At 48.9% G+C, this 16,786-nt stretch overlaps 1 protein-coding gene across 1 annotated transcript in view; it reads right to left on the bottom strand.

The window, feature by feature from the left end:
* The window catches only part of LOC146186541 (uncharacterized), a 28,741-nt gene extending 13,304 nt beyond the window's left edge, over positions 1 to 15,437 (bottom strand). The window contains exons 1-2 of the mRNA XM_084605709.1: positions 14,985 to 15,437; positions 366 to 653 (exon numbers count right to left, since the gene is read on the bottom strand). Of these exons, the coding sequence (XP_084461835.1) occupies positions 366 to 653; positions 14,985 to 15,317 (621 nt within the window). The 5' untranslated portion in view covers positions 15,318 to 15,437. The remainder of the gene's footprint in view (positions 1 to 365; positions 654 to 14,984) is intronic.
* Between the last annotated feature and the right edge of the window lie 1,349 nt (positions 15,438 to 16,786).

Below are 16,786 nucleotides of genomic sequence, written 5' to 3'. Positions count from 1 at the left end.
CCTTTAGCCATGTGACGAAAGTGCACGTCAAAGGATTCCAAGTAGCCTAAATTAAACCATAGCCCCTCACTGCTGTCCATGTTAACCTATTTTTTGCACTCCCACCATCCTTCCTTCCTTCACCACGGGGTCGAGGTGCTACAGCCAAGAGAACTATAACAATTGACTGCGCCTTCCTTTTACTTGTAGCATATTTTCGTAAGACAAGACAGTGTGATTGGGAGCACTGCGGGCGGCAAGCCGGTAGTAGCCCAGTCCCTTCCCATACCTGCAATGCCAGGGAAAGGACGTAAATCTGCAGAAGCAATGAATCGTGGGTAAGAGAGGGTCGCAACGCCAAATATAAAATTTCGAAGTCCGCTTACCTGCAGGCTCTTCATGTGCATGGTGAAGCTGTCCAGGCATTCAACGAGGCCATTGACCTTGTCCTGGACGACTGACTTTTTGCGCGTTATTCCGACCATGCCGTCTTCCACGCTCTGCTTGATCCTTCGCAGGTCCTCCAGCACCGAGCCACTCTCGCTTGGCGCAGTCACGATTGTGCCCTCGACGCACGAGCTCAGGAAGTGCTCCAGGATCTTCGATTGGGACACGCTGCTGCCGCATTTGGGGCAAAACACCTCGTGGTACTTGCAGTCCTTCTCAATGTGCTCCTGCGTTACGTGGACATCATGGGGTTAGTATGCATGCCAACAGCGTCAAGGCACTCGTGTTTTGGTTAGCGGGAGAGAGAGAGATGGGGGAAACAGGGGGTGACAAAGAATATGGAGGGGAAGTTGAGATCACCGTGCAATTCAAAAGTACCGATAGTAGTAGGTCCTTTGCGGTCACTCAGGACCCCAGCGAATAGCCTAACAGGAGGCCCATCGGCGATTAAACTAGAGCTCAGCAAGGTCCATATAATTTGTAGCGGGTCTGCATGTTTCTTTCTGAACGTTTGGCATTCCACTGTTTGTAATGTCCGTCGATGACATCAAGGCTGAACAGTGAGCTCCACATGCCCGAAAAAGAAAGCGACGCCACGGAGCGGCGCAGCGAAGGCAGCCGCCGAAAGCGACGAGCATATCGGTTTTGATGTCTCCGCCACTCCTCACTCGCCCTCCCTCGCACGACGGTGAATAGAACGCAGTACTGCGTTGTTATTACCGCCGCGATGTGTGTAATTTGAGATGACCCAAAAGTGTTCGTCAGTGCCGGGAGTTACAGTAAGGTTTTTAATTAATTCTGATTGGTACTCAATGGGGCGCTTCATATAAACCTACTTCATGTTTACAAACAAAGCAATCCAGGTGGCGCTGCAGTCGTCTGCGATCCCACGGTAGGCAAAAGCACGGGAGCGGCTGTGGCCAAGCTTGTCAGTAGCGTGTTTTGGGAGGCGCAGGCGCCCAAAATTTTGGCAGACGAAATAAAATAATTTCGTGAGCCTCAGCGGTGCGGACAAAAGCTATACATAAAAAAAAAAATATCACGTACACGGCACGCGGCGCCCGGTCCCGCACGCCGTACAAGACGGAGCGTGGGTTCAAGACGCACAAGCGAAACGCTGCTGCCCGCCAGGGAAAGTGAGCAACGTTGTTATATTAACCGCGGAACGCGTCGAGAATTTCAAAACCTCGGCTTCTTATAACTACTTTCAGTCGAGCAAGAATAAGTAGACGCTTCTCGCTCGTAAACAGCGCGCGCAAACCACGTACGAAATATTAGCTCGGAACATATTATTACACTATCGGATGACTCTTCACACCGAGCGGCAAATGAGCGTTGTTGCTAAGCACAAAGCCCCTCGCTAGCTTCGAGCAGCTTTTAGGTAAGCATGGCAACAGAAGCAAGGACATTACGCCTTGGCACTGTTGTGCCCGAGAGGTGGTTCGGGATCGAAGCTGCGAGGAGCTGGGCCTTCCGTGCGCTGCCCGGGGCCTCGAGGAAGAAGACTCAATGCTCGACCATCTCCGTTCATTTCTGGAGAGAGACTGCTCTAAACAACTGTACAATAATGAGGGCGCGTAGCCCGTTTAAAGACAGAGTGTGAAATAGAGTAGCAAAAAAGTACAAAACACATAGGCAAGGCTGCTTCCAAAAGTCCGACGTACTTTCGCCGAACTGTCACCGTAACGCCGACACAGGCACACAGCAGTTCACAGGAAACAGAGCGGTCCCGCCGAAGGCTTCAAAGGGACCGCGGAGAACGCGCAGCCCAGTGGGCGGTCATCCCTGTTCGGCCACCGGAAACATAATTCTTCGTTCTACGTCACGAAGCCAAAGAAAAGAAGCCCATTGTCGTCCGACAATATCTTTTTTACGGAAATAAAGTTTTGTTTTCACCCCCACCACCACCCTCTTTTCCTCCAGCGCGGCGTCTTGCCCGTGCGCATCGCGGACCGTCGTGGCGGCGTCGAGCGCCCTGTTGAAAGCCAGGGGAGTCGCCCCGATCACAACAGCACCGCACGGATTTGCTTATCCGTGCGTTATTCGTTGAAATCGCCACGCCGCACGTCTGTTGTATCTGCTCTCTTCGTGGGTGACTGTAGGCGTTAACGTTTGCAATTTCGTCATGGGTATTCACGTCTTTAGATTCAATTACCAGCTGCAGCGGTCGTGGTGGTTCCGTAGCTAGGGCGACCCAGTTCAGTCCCGGCTACCATGGCCCCGTGAACATGCAGGATAAGCTCAGAATGCCACAACGTGCCATGCACTACAATGCGGTACGTATAAAAGTCCTCAGAGAGTCTGAATCACGAGCCCATATATCGCTCGGCGATGCTGAACCACACAACTCGCAATCACAATTAGCCGCTGTGAATACAACTAAAACCGCTAGGTATAAAAAAAAATGCAGCTCCCATCGAAAAAAATCATCGGCTGTCAACGCGCGGTGGCAATCTTCATCACTGAATAGACTAAAATATTCCGAGGTGAACACGGTGAAGGCTAGCCATGTAGCATAACCACTCGCGCAGCAGCTCACTATCGCATACGTACAATTACCAAAGTGAAAAAACAAACAAACAAACAAACAACAAAAAAAACGTGATTAAGGAATTGTTTACATATGCGTAAGCACATCTATGCATGCTCCAACAAAGAAACAGGCCTACGCATTACAATATACTGGCCTTGGCGTAAAAGTGCCATGGCAGTTTGCCTGCCTTGGCGCTTCACCGCGGCGACCCACTGTTTACGGCGACCTTCGTCGCCAAGAAATCTGTGCAAGCTTATTAAACGTCCCTTTTTCACATGCCACGGCGACGACACTAGTTGACATGGTGCTGTTTTATTTCCGGCAGCAGTAACCCAGTCTGCATTCACGGTAGGCGAAAGCGACTAAGAGAGAGAGAGAGAGAGAGAGAATAAACATTTATTTCATCTATAGAGTTTGTGGTGGTTAGATGTCTACCATTTTCCGTAACGGTGGTCGTCCGCCCTTATTCCAGGGCCCCGCAGGATGCCGCCGCCAGCTGGGCCCGTCGGATCAGACCTTCTTGGTCTTCCCGCCGGTCGCCGGAGAGCATTCCCTCCCACTGCTCCACACTCGGGTTTGTTATGATAGGTGGCTACTGGAATTCCCTGACATTCCCACGTCGTGTGATATAGCGTGGGTGTCTCTAAAAACCATAGGCATTTATTTGTGCATTTTGTGGGGTACATTTTGTGTAGTCTGTGTAGGTTCGGGAAGGAACCTGTCTGTAGCTGCCTCCACGTAACGGAGTGAAATGTTTTGCCTACCACGTGAAAGTCACTGACGATGACAGCGCCACCGCATCTTCGTGACGTACCCAGGAGTGAAGGAGGTCTATATGCTCAGATGTATACTCAGATGCCATGACGTTCCATATGTTAAAGAAACAGACGGGGGGGGGGGGGGGGGGGGGTTCAGTGGCATCCCTAGGGGGATGTAGAAGGTATGCTAAACGGAGGAGTAGAGAATCGACGGGCCCGCTGAAGTTTTATTGGGTTGTCTGGAGACTACAAAATAAAAAGTATATTTTTTCTCTCTCTTATCGTTTTGTAAACTTGAAAATGTGACATCTACAACTACATGAAGCCGGTTATCGCCGGAAAATGAATTTCGCAGGAAAAAAAATAACAGTCAACACGCAGCCAAAGTGGGTCAAGCTTAAAGTTAGTTGCGGCAATTGTGCGGCAGCGCAGCTTGAGGATGTTTTTTTACGAGTTAGTTCTTAGAAATGCTAATAATGTTTCTTATCAAAATACTGAAATTATTACTGATATATAAATTAGCAATTCTTATTAAAAGAAAAAAAAAACACGAGCAACCGAGCGTACGTAGGCGGCGCTCTGCTCTGATATACTTTTACCGCCATAGTGCGTTATCCATAGTGCGCTTCGTTATAGCGTGAACGTTTTCGTCTTGCCATGTAGTGAACACAAAAATGCCGCAGGTCCATCTGCCAAGCAATAAAATGCTTTAGTTATCCTCGCTGTCTAAAATAACTGAGGCCAATGAACTCATTAAGCACACCACTCGTGATTGGTTAGCATCACTAACCTTATCTGTTAATTTTCAATGCGCGCGAAGGCGTTGATGTGCTAGACGTTAGGAGTCCTTGCAATAACATTTGGTGCCTGATAACCGCAGTTGCTTGCGCCGTCAAACCCTACACAACACTAATTAACATGTTCGCATGGAAACAAGCGTGTTAATGAACGAAATCAGTCGCTATGTTGTCGATTACTGTGAATGCCCTAGGGCTTTCTGAATGGCAAAAAAAGAAAAAAAAAAACGAAAATGTTTATTCGTGATGTCTAGGGAAACGGCACAAGATTGATTTTCAAATGATGCAACTCTCTTTAGATGTTTCTTCGATTGTTAACCTCATTACGGTTGTTCTGAGTATCGTATTTGAATCAAGCAAGTGAACTTTTTGCCAAAGGCAAAAATAACATTTTGTGATTTAACACATCGGTTCGGTGTATGTAAATCACGGACACGAGAAAAATATGCCAATAATTTATGGCGGTGCAAGGATTTTCGTGCATTATCGTACGCACACGCAAATTGTCTAGCAACAAATGACGAAATAAAAAAAAAAAGATTTAAAACACGCAGTGCCTGGAGATTCGCCGTGCTGGATGTTGGAGACTACACCACATTAGTTTTCATTATTTCAACGCGGAAATCTATTGTGAACAACGCAAAGCAGAATGACTTCACCTGTGTATGCCTGTCACAGTACCTGACCGGTGAGAGGAGCTGCTTAGTACTGAATGACTGTTGGGACCGAGTTGGCTGAAAGAATATTTCTCCACACAACGAAGCCAACAAAAAAGGCCTATTGATCGCTTGACAAATGTAAGATTTTTGACGGAGATAAAATTTTAACCACCAGTGTATCTATAAGAGCTCCGATTATGAGACTGGGATTACCACGACCGTTTTCCTGACATCAACGCAAGCAGCCCAACGCCTCCAGCTGCAGCGTGATGAGGATCATAGTGGCTGCGACATGCCAGAGACGCTTCCATCTTTTTATCATCCCCTAGAGACAACCAGCTGCTTTCAACAAAGGACTGATGGGAAGGCAGTGGGGCAGAGCTGGTGCCAACCGCAGCCTTGACGTAGGTGGTTTAATTTCATACAAGGGCCGCGAAAGGCGTGCCTCCGCAGCGACGGGAAAGGTGCTCCGCGGAGGGATACCCGAGATGAGCGCTGGCTCTCACGGTATGTATGCCCCCCTCGAGGGCTCGCACGGAGGTGCTACATTCGCATAGATCAGCTGTGGCTGGATTACACATCTAGTGCACGTGTAGGCCTCGATATACGTCGAGAGCGGACGGTTAGGTTATTTTCCTACGCATGACTGAGCCCAGGCATGGGGGGGGGGGGGGGGGAGGGGTGTGTTACATACGTAATTACACATATCGCCCCTGAGATTGAGGAACATAAAACATCAAGCCCCGCGTAACGCTCGATGAAACTGCAGTAGGAATGAATTAGCTCGATTAGAAGCACTGTCCTCGGGCCGTATAATAACATTCGGCAAAAAAATAATGCCTCGTAATTTTTACCAGAATTCCTGCCTGACTCTTTCGATCTTTCGTTAGAACTGATGCTTGGGCGAGTTGGTATGCCATTTTGAAGAACAGCGCGACTTAGAAAAGGACGGAAGGAAGACTGCGTTTTGCTATTTTTCCCCTACAAATTTCCCTATTTGCTATTTTTCTCTAAATACAGCGTTTTGCTATATTTCCCTGTCCTAAACTTTCTTGACCCTGACCTCTTCATATTAAACTCGCTTCGACAGTACTAATAGCTCATCGTGCTGCATACTGCATACATAGCGAAATATCAAGCATGCTCGTTATTTATATCCAAGTAAGCGTTATTGTTATCCATGCCAGCTACGACGCAGACCGATCCGCCATGCAAGCATTAAGAATGTAATTCTGCACTAAACCAACATGCACAAAACTTCGTGTGGGCACCGCCGTATGCAAGAAAGGTTCTGGTGCATCTTGGATAAACCATTTCGCCGTCTGGATATCCAACGCTCGAGAAGTTAATGACGTAAGCGCAGGCAGCCACAGGCAGGACGTCAGCCTATGCGGCGTTCGCTCCACCGACGGGATGTCGATATTCGATACTCCGGAATCGGGCCGTCCGATGGTTTCTGGGTTCGGCGGCCCCACAAAATATCCGAGACGAGTTGCGCTGCTGCTGCTGCTGCTTGCGCACACCGAGCTGCGCACAACGCAGGTCACAGGTGCACCCATCGTGATCCGCGAGCACACCTGGAATGCATGAAGCAGTGATAGCAAAACGCAGTCTTCGTTTGCTGTCCCTATCTGTATACGCAACATTCGTGCGCAGGACCACTTAGCGGCAAGCGTCAGCCACGAATTCAAGGCGGAGAGTGGGGCCAGAGTGGGGCCTGGGTTGGTTACCATTAATTATCTCCAATATGCGCCGGGCGGCAAATGATATTAGAAAAATTGAGAACCGAGAGTGCAAATATTGATCGTGGCTCGCAACGACTGGACAGAGCAAATGAATGCACTTCGCTTTCGTGTTTCCACGCATATTTGTTCTGTTCCGAAGCATAGGAAGCCAAACATTTTTCTTTTATTTATCATCTTGCAGGAGTACTCATCCATGCTGCAGCTAAGACGATTGGGCAAAGGCTAAGCGTAGCTCAGTAGCGGAAAGCACGATGAACAAAAAGGAAGGCAATCGGAAAACAGGCTAGCATTGGTCCACTAACCTTATCGAGGGACCCTACTCAATAGTCTCAAGGAGACTATTCTTCGGAAAATAGCATGCAACCTGGGGGTCAGAAAGAACAGCAAAGAACGGATGAAGTTGTGAAGAGGGTTCACAGTGACTCCAGTAATCACGACACTACATATCGGATAAGGGATAATCAGGAATTATGTTCTAAAATGGTCCGTAATGTCTCTGTTAACACTAATAAAGAATTTTCGAACTGATATCACAAAAATAGATAGTGCTTATTTTCAAAACAAAGAGGGGCGTTTGGCTCAGCATGAGGACAAGGAACCGGAATCAATAAGGAGGGTTGCGCCAACTTTGCAAGGATTGGTTTTACAATGCAATGCCCTAAATGGGCAGAACATTTCGTGGTCATAGGTGGTATGCTTACCTGCCAGCGAAAAATTGCACTGTTTCTGCTGCTACCTCTTTGCGAAGCATGCTATAGCAATGATGTCTAAAGTTGGTACTGGTCTTCATGCGTGGTGGATGCTGAGCCCAAAATTTCAATACAGTGAAAGGTCTGAGGAGCACTTACGCTGCCTGAAACAGTGGAGAACTCTACAAACATGGTTGAAAACCTGCAGAAAACCACTGACACCGAAAGCATACATTGTGTGGAAAGGGAACGAGGTGGAGACATGTCTTCCCGTGACTGCACGATATCACAGCTCTTTCAGAACAGTTGCGCCAATAGGCTCCAGCAAGGGGAAGCCCACCTAGTGTTTGTAAGTGGCGGGCCCTTAAGGACCGCTCCCGTACAAAACTTTAAATAAATAATCTTCAGTTAGTGAGTCAGCGTCAGGTGCTGCTGACCCTATTAACGCTACTGGACGCGATATAGTTGATGGACCCCGTCTGCGGCGCGTCTTTTCGTTTCCCAAAAGTTCGAGCAACAAAATGGACGGTTACGTCACTAAAAATAAAATACAACCAAAAGCGAAAACCAAACTGTTGTGTCCTGCACAAGTCTGTTTCATTTTCCCTATGGCCCGTTTTATCAGCAGCGACGTTTTTCTCTCACTTCTCTCGAACCCACACGCTCACACTCTGAGTTGGAAATAAGGAAACCTCCTTGGTCTACAACCCTGAGCTGCAGTCTGCGCTTATTAGTTCCCTCCTTCCGGATACCCGACACCATACAAAGTTGTACGATTTATTGGAGTATCAGCGCAGTACATAAACTGAAATACAATGGCAATATGATGCTTCGGTGGATTAAAAATCGCTTAAGCTTACCACGTCAGTTGCGCTGTACCGCCATTAACAGCACGTTTGGAGCTCGGTCTTGCTTTCGCTCCTCAACGCAGTCAAGATGGTGCGACGGACGCAACCGCTGTAACAGGCTGATTACTGCAGGTAAGCTTTAAACCAACAGACTCTTTTAATCCAGCAGGCCAGGGCATTTTACTTGATGTAGTGCGCTGCATTTTCTAACAAAGCGTAAGGCTTTGCTGGTTTGCTTTCTGTGTTTCTTTAATGGCATCCCCGTTTCTTCTGTTGCTGGAGCTTTGGAGGAACGAAAACACTCGTCTGCGGCTCCTCTTGCAGATCTTCGTTCGTGTATAATAAGGCATGGCACTTGCTTAATCTGTAATTCTTTAATTTTTGCCACTAACAATCATGTCGCTTATGTTCATTACCATACAGTCGTAAGATATCAAGTCTTGTGAAACAACACGCGACATAAACATAGTGAGACAAGACGGCGCAGGTTCACAGGAGCAGGTTCGCTCTATTCACATAGAGGAACGGCTGGCCAAGCTTCAGCATACCTGCCAGTGCACCTGCAAACTACCACCTGCCAGAGCCACGCAGATAATTCTTCGCTTTTATTTTATGTCGAACGGAGCATTTATCTTATCTAATTTAAAGAAATTCGAAGTTTCGTTTCGCCTTCACCACAACGAGACGGAATATCTTGTTGAAGAAAACCGGGTTCGTGATGTCTTGGCTGTTCTAACTAGTAAATAATTCACCTTAGTCGAGGATGCACAAAGTGGACTATTTATTACTATATATATAATAGAAGAAACAAGCAAGGAGAAAAAGTATTCGCAACGTGACTAGACAGTTGATCAGACGAATTCAAGCCTGGTTGAAACTCGAGCGCTTACTTTTAAATGCTTAGTATACAACAACAGATAAGATAACGGGTTCGTTAGTTAGAGGGAAAAAATAAGGTTTCTGCCAACTAATAAATGATTCGGCGTCCCTGTAATCTTGAAAGCACTGTACCCGGCACGGTGAAACTGGCCTGACCATTTATTTCCGGAGCAGAAAAGAACCTCTCTTTGCTTTGTGGATTCCGCTTGAGCGGACATCCGGATGTCTGGGGGACGTCTCCGACTGTCTGCTGCTTTGTGAAGCTTAAGACTTTTCTCCCAGTGGTAACTAGAATTACCAGCTGTCACGGCCATTCCATCTTCCGTAGCAGATCGAGCGGCATCCATCTCCTCACCACAGGAGGCAAACTGCGGCTTTCGCGTTGGGGACGGTTACAGTGAACGGCCGGCGCGATTCCTTGTTTCAAACAAACCTGTTCTGTGTGCTCAGTTATGCCGTTATAGATTTTCTCTGTGATGGATTGCAGTTTGCAATTGAGTAGAGCAAGTGCCGTCCACTGCAGTTTGCAATTGAGTAGAGCAAGTGTCGTGGACGGATTTTTCGAACCGGGCTTTGTGAACGAATGCCGGGGACGACTCGCGTTTGTGCGCCGTGCGCCCAGTTTTATGACCACGGGCGAACGCCAACCCAGAGGGAGGCGAAGAGGGATGCGAACGAGCGCCCCGCTGTACGCGCGGCCCTGTGCGGAGGAGGGGGGGGGTGGCAGTGCTGGCCGGTCTGCCAGTGAGCAGAGCATGGGTCACATACTCAAATAACTTTACGGTACGCACCGGATAAAACTGCGTCTGCGGCAGTCCAGGAGCCGGAAAATAAAAAAGGGGGTGCACGCACGCGCGCACGTGTGTGTGTGTGTGTGTGTGTGTGTGTGTGTGTGTGTGTGGGTGGGTGGGTGGGTGGGTGGGTGGGTGGGTGGGTGGGTTGGTTGGTTGGTTGGTTGGTTGGTTGGTTGGTTGGTTGGTTGGTTGGTTGGTTGGTTGGTTGGTTGGTTGGTTGGTTGGTTGGTTGGTTGGTTGGTTGGTTGGTTGGTTGGTTGGTTGGTTGGTTGGTTGGTTGGTTGGTTGGTTGGTTGGTTGGTTGGTTGGTTGGTTGGTTGGTTGGTTGGTTGGTTGGTTGGTTGGTTGGTTGGTTGGTTGGTTGGTTGGTTGGTTGGTTGGTTGGTTGGTTGGTTGGTTGGTTGGTTGGTTGGTTGGTTGGTTGGTTGGTTGGTTGGTTGGTTGGTTGGTTGGTTGGTTGGTTGGTTGGTTGGTTGGTTGGTTGGTTGGTTGGTTGGTTGGTTGGTTGGTTGGTTGGTTGGTTGGTTGGTTGGTTGGTTGGTTGGTTGGTTGGTTGGTTGGTTGGTTGGTTGGTTGGTTGGTTGGTTGGTTGGTTGGTTGGTTGGTTGGTTGGTTGGTTGGTTGGTTGGTTGGTTGGTTGGTTGGTTGGTTGGTTGGTTGGTTGGTTGGTTGGTTGGTTGGTTGGTTGGTTGGTTGGTTGGTTGGTTGGTTGGTTGGTTGGTTGGTTGGTTGGTTGGTTGGTTGGTTGGTTGGTTGGTTGGTTGGTTGGTTGGTTGGTTGGTTGGTTGGTTGGTTGGTTGGTTGGTTGGTTGGTTGGTTGGTTGGTTGGTTGGTTGGTTGGTTGGTTGGTTGGTTGGTTGGTTGGTTGGTTGGTTGGTTGGTTGGTTGGTTGGTTGGTTGGTTGGTTGGTTGGTTGGTTGGTTGGTTGGTTGGTTGGTTGGTTGGTTGGTTGGTTGGTTGGTTGGTTGGTTGGTTGGTTGGTTGGTTGGTTGGTTGGTTGGTTGGTTGGTTGGTTGGTTGGTTGGTTGGTTGGTTGGTTGGTTGGTTGGTTGGTTGGTTGGTTGGTTGGTTGGTTGGTTGGTTGGTTGGTTGGTTGGTTGGTTGGTTGGTTGGTTGGTTGGTTGGTTGGTTGGTTGGTTGGTTGGTTGGTTGGTTGGTTGGTTGGTTGGTTGGTTGGTTGGTTGGTTGGTTGGTTGGTTGGTTGGTTGGTTGGTTGGTTGGTTGGTTGGTTGGTTGGTTGGTTGGTTGGTTGGTTGGTTGGTTGGTTGGTTGGTTGGTTGGTTGGTTGGTTGGTTGGTTGGTTTTAACGTTGTAGTGGTTGATTTATTATTTTTTTAATAATCAAAAAGAAGGAAAAAAGTATTGCCGGCCGCGGCAACTGCTATCTAAAAAACTGAAGCACTTGAGCTGCGGCCGGCGGGAAGGAAAAGGGGATAGGGAGAGGATAGCGAGGGGAAGTAGAGAGGGGAGCGATAGGAAGAAAGGACAGGGGGAGCTTTGCACATTAAATAACCCCCAAATCAACTCAGGCTATGAGAGACGCCGTAGTGGAGGGCTCCGGAAATTTCGACCACCTGGGGTTCTTTAACGTGCACTGACATCGCACAGCACACGAGCGCCTTGCTTTTCGCCTCCATCGAAAAACAGCCGCTGAGGCCGGGATTCGATCCCGCGTCCTTGAGAACAGTAGACGAGCGCTGTAACCATTGCGCCACCCGGCGCGCGCGCACGTGTGTGCGTGCGTGCGTGTGTGCGTGCGTGTGTGAGGGGGGGGAGCATGCGTGCGTTCGTGCGGGTGTAAGAGCAATCATACGCAAGGTGGCAATAAAGTGGTCGTGTGCCGTCTTTGTAATCGGCATAGATTTGTTCACTCGCTCAGTAACAAAAAAGGTGCTCGTACAAGTATGAACTCCCGATCATAGCAACGAATTACGACCTTTTGGGGCCGCACACTTGGAAAGAAAATTATCGCCTAAACGTGTCAAATTCCGGCACACCTAAGTCTTCAAACTTTTGCCAATCAACTACATTTGTAGCTCGGACTCGGCATCGCCCACTCGAACAATGGGCATATTACACACGAAGGCCGCCAACAGCTACCAAGAAAAGCTTAGCGGATTATTTTTTCTCCCTCAGTATGAACTAACAATCCACGCATTCAGATCACTAAATAAACGAAAAATTCAGGGCCGTTTGACGGTTTCATTTTGGGGGCTGCTCTAGCTTCGTCTTGAGAGCAGCTGCTAAGTAGCCACTGTAACACCGCAATCTCATTCCGCGAATTCTTTAAGACAGCAGCTATTTGACGCCCGTTCCTGCGTTTCGCTGTATATATGAACTAGTAAAGGAAAGTAATCGTCGGCGTCGCCGCTGTCCCTCGTAACCACCTCCGCAGCGAAAAAAAGAATGCTACCATAGGATAGAGCGTCAAGGAAATGTGTGCAAGTGACAAAATGGTTCATGTGGGTCGATTAGGTAATTAATTAGAGCCAATAACAGTAATAATTGGTTAAGAGAAAAGGAAAGGCGCAATGTCTGTCGCACCTGTTCTGTGGACCCCCTAACCTCGTCGTAAAGGGAGGAAAATGGGAGTGGAAGCGGAAAGCCGGAAAGGGGTGCCGTAGTGGAGGGCTGCGTGGTAATTTCGACCACAAGGGGATCTTTAACGCACCAATGACGTCGCACAGCCAACGCGTTGGCACAGCACACAGACGTCTCTTCGTTTCGCCACCATCGAAACTTAATTAGAGCCAGTTAAGTGGTTTGCAGGAAAGGAAAAGCCCAGTATCTGGCACTCGCGGAAGAGGAACTATAGTTGGTATGGCTTATGTGGGAAAAATAAAGTTGTTCGTAATTGTACTTACATGTCTTGCACGAATTCCTCGCCTCAGTATATCGAAAAGCTAGAACAGCTTACGAGCTGCGCTCAAATTTTGCACTAGAAGTGAGGTAATCATCGGCATTTTTTTTTCTTTTTTAATAAATACATAAATTAGTCAAAGGAAAGGGAAGGCGCGGAGTATGTCACGCTTTTTTCTGCGGACACCTGAACCCTCGCCGAAAGGAAACAAGAAAACTTGTTCCTGGGTGAGTTGGTTTCATTCCATTCTTCTTCGCTTCGCCCCGTCGTCTTCACTGTGTTTGTCCCGTTTTAATCGCGCATTTAAATGTCAAGCAAGGAAGGCAGGTGGGAGTGGAAGTGGAAATAGTTTAGTAGTTTAGTTTATGGGGCTTATCGCCCCAGAGCGACTGAGGCTATGAGACGCCGACTACGGCTATGAGAGTGGGCTCCGGAAATTTCGACAACCTGTGGTTCCCAGCGTGCACTCGCATCACATAGCACCCAGGGGCCTCTCCGTTTCGCCTCCATCGAAACGCAGCCTCCGGTAGCCGGGGTTCGAACCCGGCTACTCCGGCATAGTAGTCGATCATCTTAACAACTGCTTCCTTGAAAGTCAAACGCTAGCCCACGCTGACCTTGGTCCGCGGTGGCGTAGTGGAGTGATTGACATGGCGCTAGCAGATAGCTGGCAGCTGACAAGAACGAGCACTGATTCCTCGATGGTTTGAGCAACTTACCGAGACTGCATGTTATTGCTCACTTGAGGTAGAATAATAATCAACTGTCCAGTGCACTTGGATTGCGTGTTAGGCGCACTAACCTTACGCCACGAAGGCACGTTCAGCACGTTGGTTAAAGAGGAGCGTTGCGTCGGGTGATCGCCTGTACTCTGCCGCGCCGTACATTTAAATTCGAGCTTACTTGTTGTCCCCATAGGTTTTTCTTGGAATTTCTAATTGATTTTAGTAAATCAACAGATGGAAAGTTGGTCCGGCTTATCAGCTATTATGAGGCATTGCTAGAGTTGTAAAATGACGGAAAATTCACGAAACCTTTATCTAACTAGTAATTCGACTTAAGATGGTCTCTTCTCAGTCTAAACTATGCTTTTGTAGGAATGCTTTCGTGGCTACGCGGTGAATGCACCGAGCGAATCAAGCAAAGGTAGCGCCCCCCCCCCCCCCCCATTTAGTATGCCACGCATTCGCATTCATCCTAAATTCTGACCTCCGCTTTCTACAGTTTGTAAATGCTAATCTGCACCAGCTAAACGTGCGGACTTTCATACTAGCAGCCTTCAATTCCAATCGTAGTGTTTCTGAAGCTACTTAACAGCAAACACATATAATTTCTGGAATGAGGACGGGCAAAGCTTAAATTACGTTGATAATCAGGAAGTCAGTGAATTGTTTTTGCTCTCATTCTGGAAAATGGACCTTGTCTTCACTATCACCTCAATGCTATGACCTCGTGCGAGACAAAAGATGAAGCCTCCCAACGCCGTCACCCATCAATAACGAAACGAAATATTCCGCGCCTCTTAGGCACCATATGCAAGAGTAAAAGAAAAAGGAAATTGCAAAATTCAGCTGCTCGCTGAACATCATAACCTGGACCAAGATGAAATTTAGGCTAATATTAGTCGCAAGAATCCAGTGAATGACACAACGGGGAAGATATCTTTGCTCTAAGCTATGATGTATAGGTCCCTCAGCTAAATGCAGCTTACTCTCAGACGAAGCCTGGCGGAAGCATGCTTCAGCAATCTGCACTTTATTCCAGAGGCTACAAGACTTCCTTCATCACGGTATCCTATGTGCATTTTGGTACTTTATTTACTACGTACCGCACCAAATCCATGTTCTGAGTTTTTCTCAGAATTCAGGCCGGCTGTTAACGAAGACGAGTCTCATTTTATATCGCTTAAATCACTCTGTGAAACGTGCTACATCTGTCCATCACTCCCTATAGCGTTTTGCTTACATGCCAACTTTCAGCAAGCAGAGTACGCTACCTTGAAGTCGATGAGCTTCCCCATGAAGGAGCAGCCTCGCCGCGAGTTGATGCAGAGCACCCGGCGGTCGTCCAGCTGGTCTCCCGTGAGCTCCAGCGTCTGCACCTGGTCCTCGATCACCTTGTGCTTGTCCACGGGGCAGGCCTGACTGGAGCCCAGGACGTGCTTGTGGCATGTCTGGCAGAGCACGTGCGAGCAGGGCAGCAACATCGTCAATCGCGCAACCACGCCGCAAAGGGCGCAGATACGGATGTCCGGAAGATGCTCGACGAACTGCAGGGGCCTCCAGTCAACGATGCTGCCGAAGCCGGACAAGTAGCGAGGAGTTGCCATTTCTCAATGAAGAGCGCGTAACGTGCAGGTTGTATTCGATCCAAGTAATAGATGGGCGCTGGTGGGACAGAAACTTCCTTCGTGCTCAGCTCACGCGTTCTGGTTGTGGTTCTCAGGATGCGAACGTGCGCAGGGGAGATGGCCGAGAGTGCTCTTTCGGCCTATTCGCTGATTCGCACGAAGGGCTGCGATGGAGAGAAGGAGACGTAAGTGCATGCAGGTGCAAGGGAGGATTACTTTTCATGTTATTGTTTGCAGCGTGAAACTCTACCAGCGAGTGCGGCAAACACGGCAGCATCGTTTAGGATCAAATCTCTCGGCGGAGCACGCATCCCGAGCCGAGAGCTGAGGCGTTTGTTGTTGGCTCCCCTCGGTTCTAGAGCAAGAGGGCGAGGCTGAAAGAATGGAATAGACCGAGAGTCGCCCCGGGGCCTGGGTTGAGATGTCATTTTATTTTATATTACCCTTAGAGCACCACGAGGGGCATGACGCAATAGGTGGCATTAGATTCGCCACCGTCACGTGGGACAGCCGACACGGCCGCAACCTAGCATCAGTCAAAGCAGCGAGCATTTCGGCCATTTCAGCGCCTTGCAATCGGCTGCCCAACGCTTCCTCCCGCGCATATGATCCGACGCATGGAGGAAGGAAAAAACTTAGGAGTGGCCCTGACGTCACTTTTTTGAAGCCTCTCCTCCTACTTTACCCCCCCCCCCCCCCCTCGTATTTTCTTTCTCCGCGACGCTCACGTACCTCGGGCCCTTAGCAGCGCGGTTGCTAGTGTCCCGAGCTTTCATAGCAACAGCGATGCCGTTGTTAATGGCCCGACTTGGCTAACCCTTAATTTTGACGTCACGTCCGCCATACTTTCTCCAATGCACTGGGAATGGCAAGGGCCTCTCCTTAATTCTTTCCTTCCTCCATTTAACAAAACGTGCCGTAGTGTGTGTGTGTGTGTGTGTGTGTGTGTGTGTGTGTGTGTGTGTGTGTGTGTGTGTGTGTGTGTGTGTGTGTGTGTGTGTGTGTGTGTGTGTGTGTGTGTGTGTGTGTGTGTGTGTGTGTGTGTGTGTGTGTGTGTGTGTGTGTGTGCGTGCGTGCGTGCGTGCGTGCGTGCGCCCGGCGCTCGAGGAAGAGAGCGTCGTCCTCACCTGTCAAGAGGAGGTGGAGGAGTTTTTGTCGCCCCACCGTGACTGGGTCAGCAGAGCTAGCTCTGACATGAATTATTCTCTCTTTCCATCTGAACTGTCGAGCGTATGAAAAGCAGCGACGGTTTCCGCTGCGAGAGACTTCAGAGAGACATCGCAGAGTCGACGCCAGGTGAGCGTGTCAGTTTTCTCTCCGGACCTGCTCCTGTATAGTGTGCTTCTCTGCCCGTTCCTACGTGATGCTGCATTAAACGTTATTTTTGTTAGTCGACACCTCGTCTTTGCCGGGACCGCTCATGTCTTCCGCCGAGCCACGGAATGGAT

This window comes from Amblyomma maculatum, chromosome 6 (genome assembly GCF_055883805.1).
Source record: "Amblyomma maculatum isolate TAMU_Amacu chromosome 6, ASM5588380v1, whole genome shotgun sequence".
NCBI classification, from domain to species: Eukaryota; Metazoa; Arthropoda; class Arachnida; order Ixodida; family Ixodidae; genus Amblyomma; species Amblyomma maculatum.
Note: the sequence above shows the minus strand (reverse complement) of the source record. Positions and strands in the feature narration are given on the sequence as shown.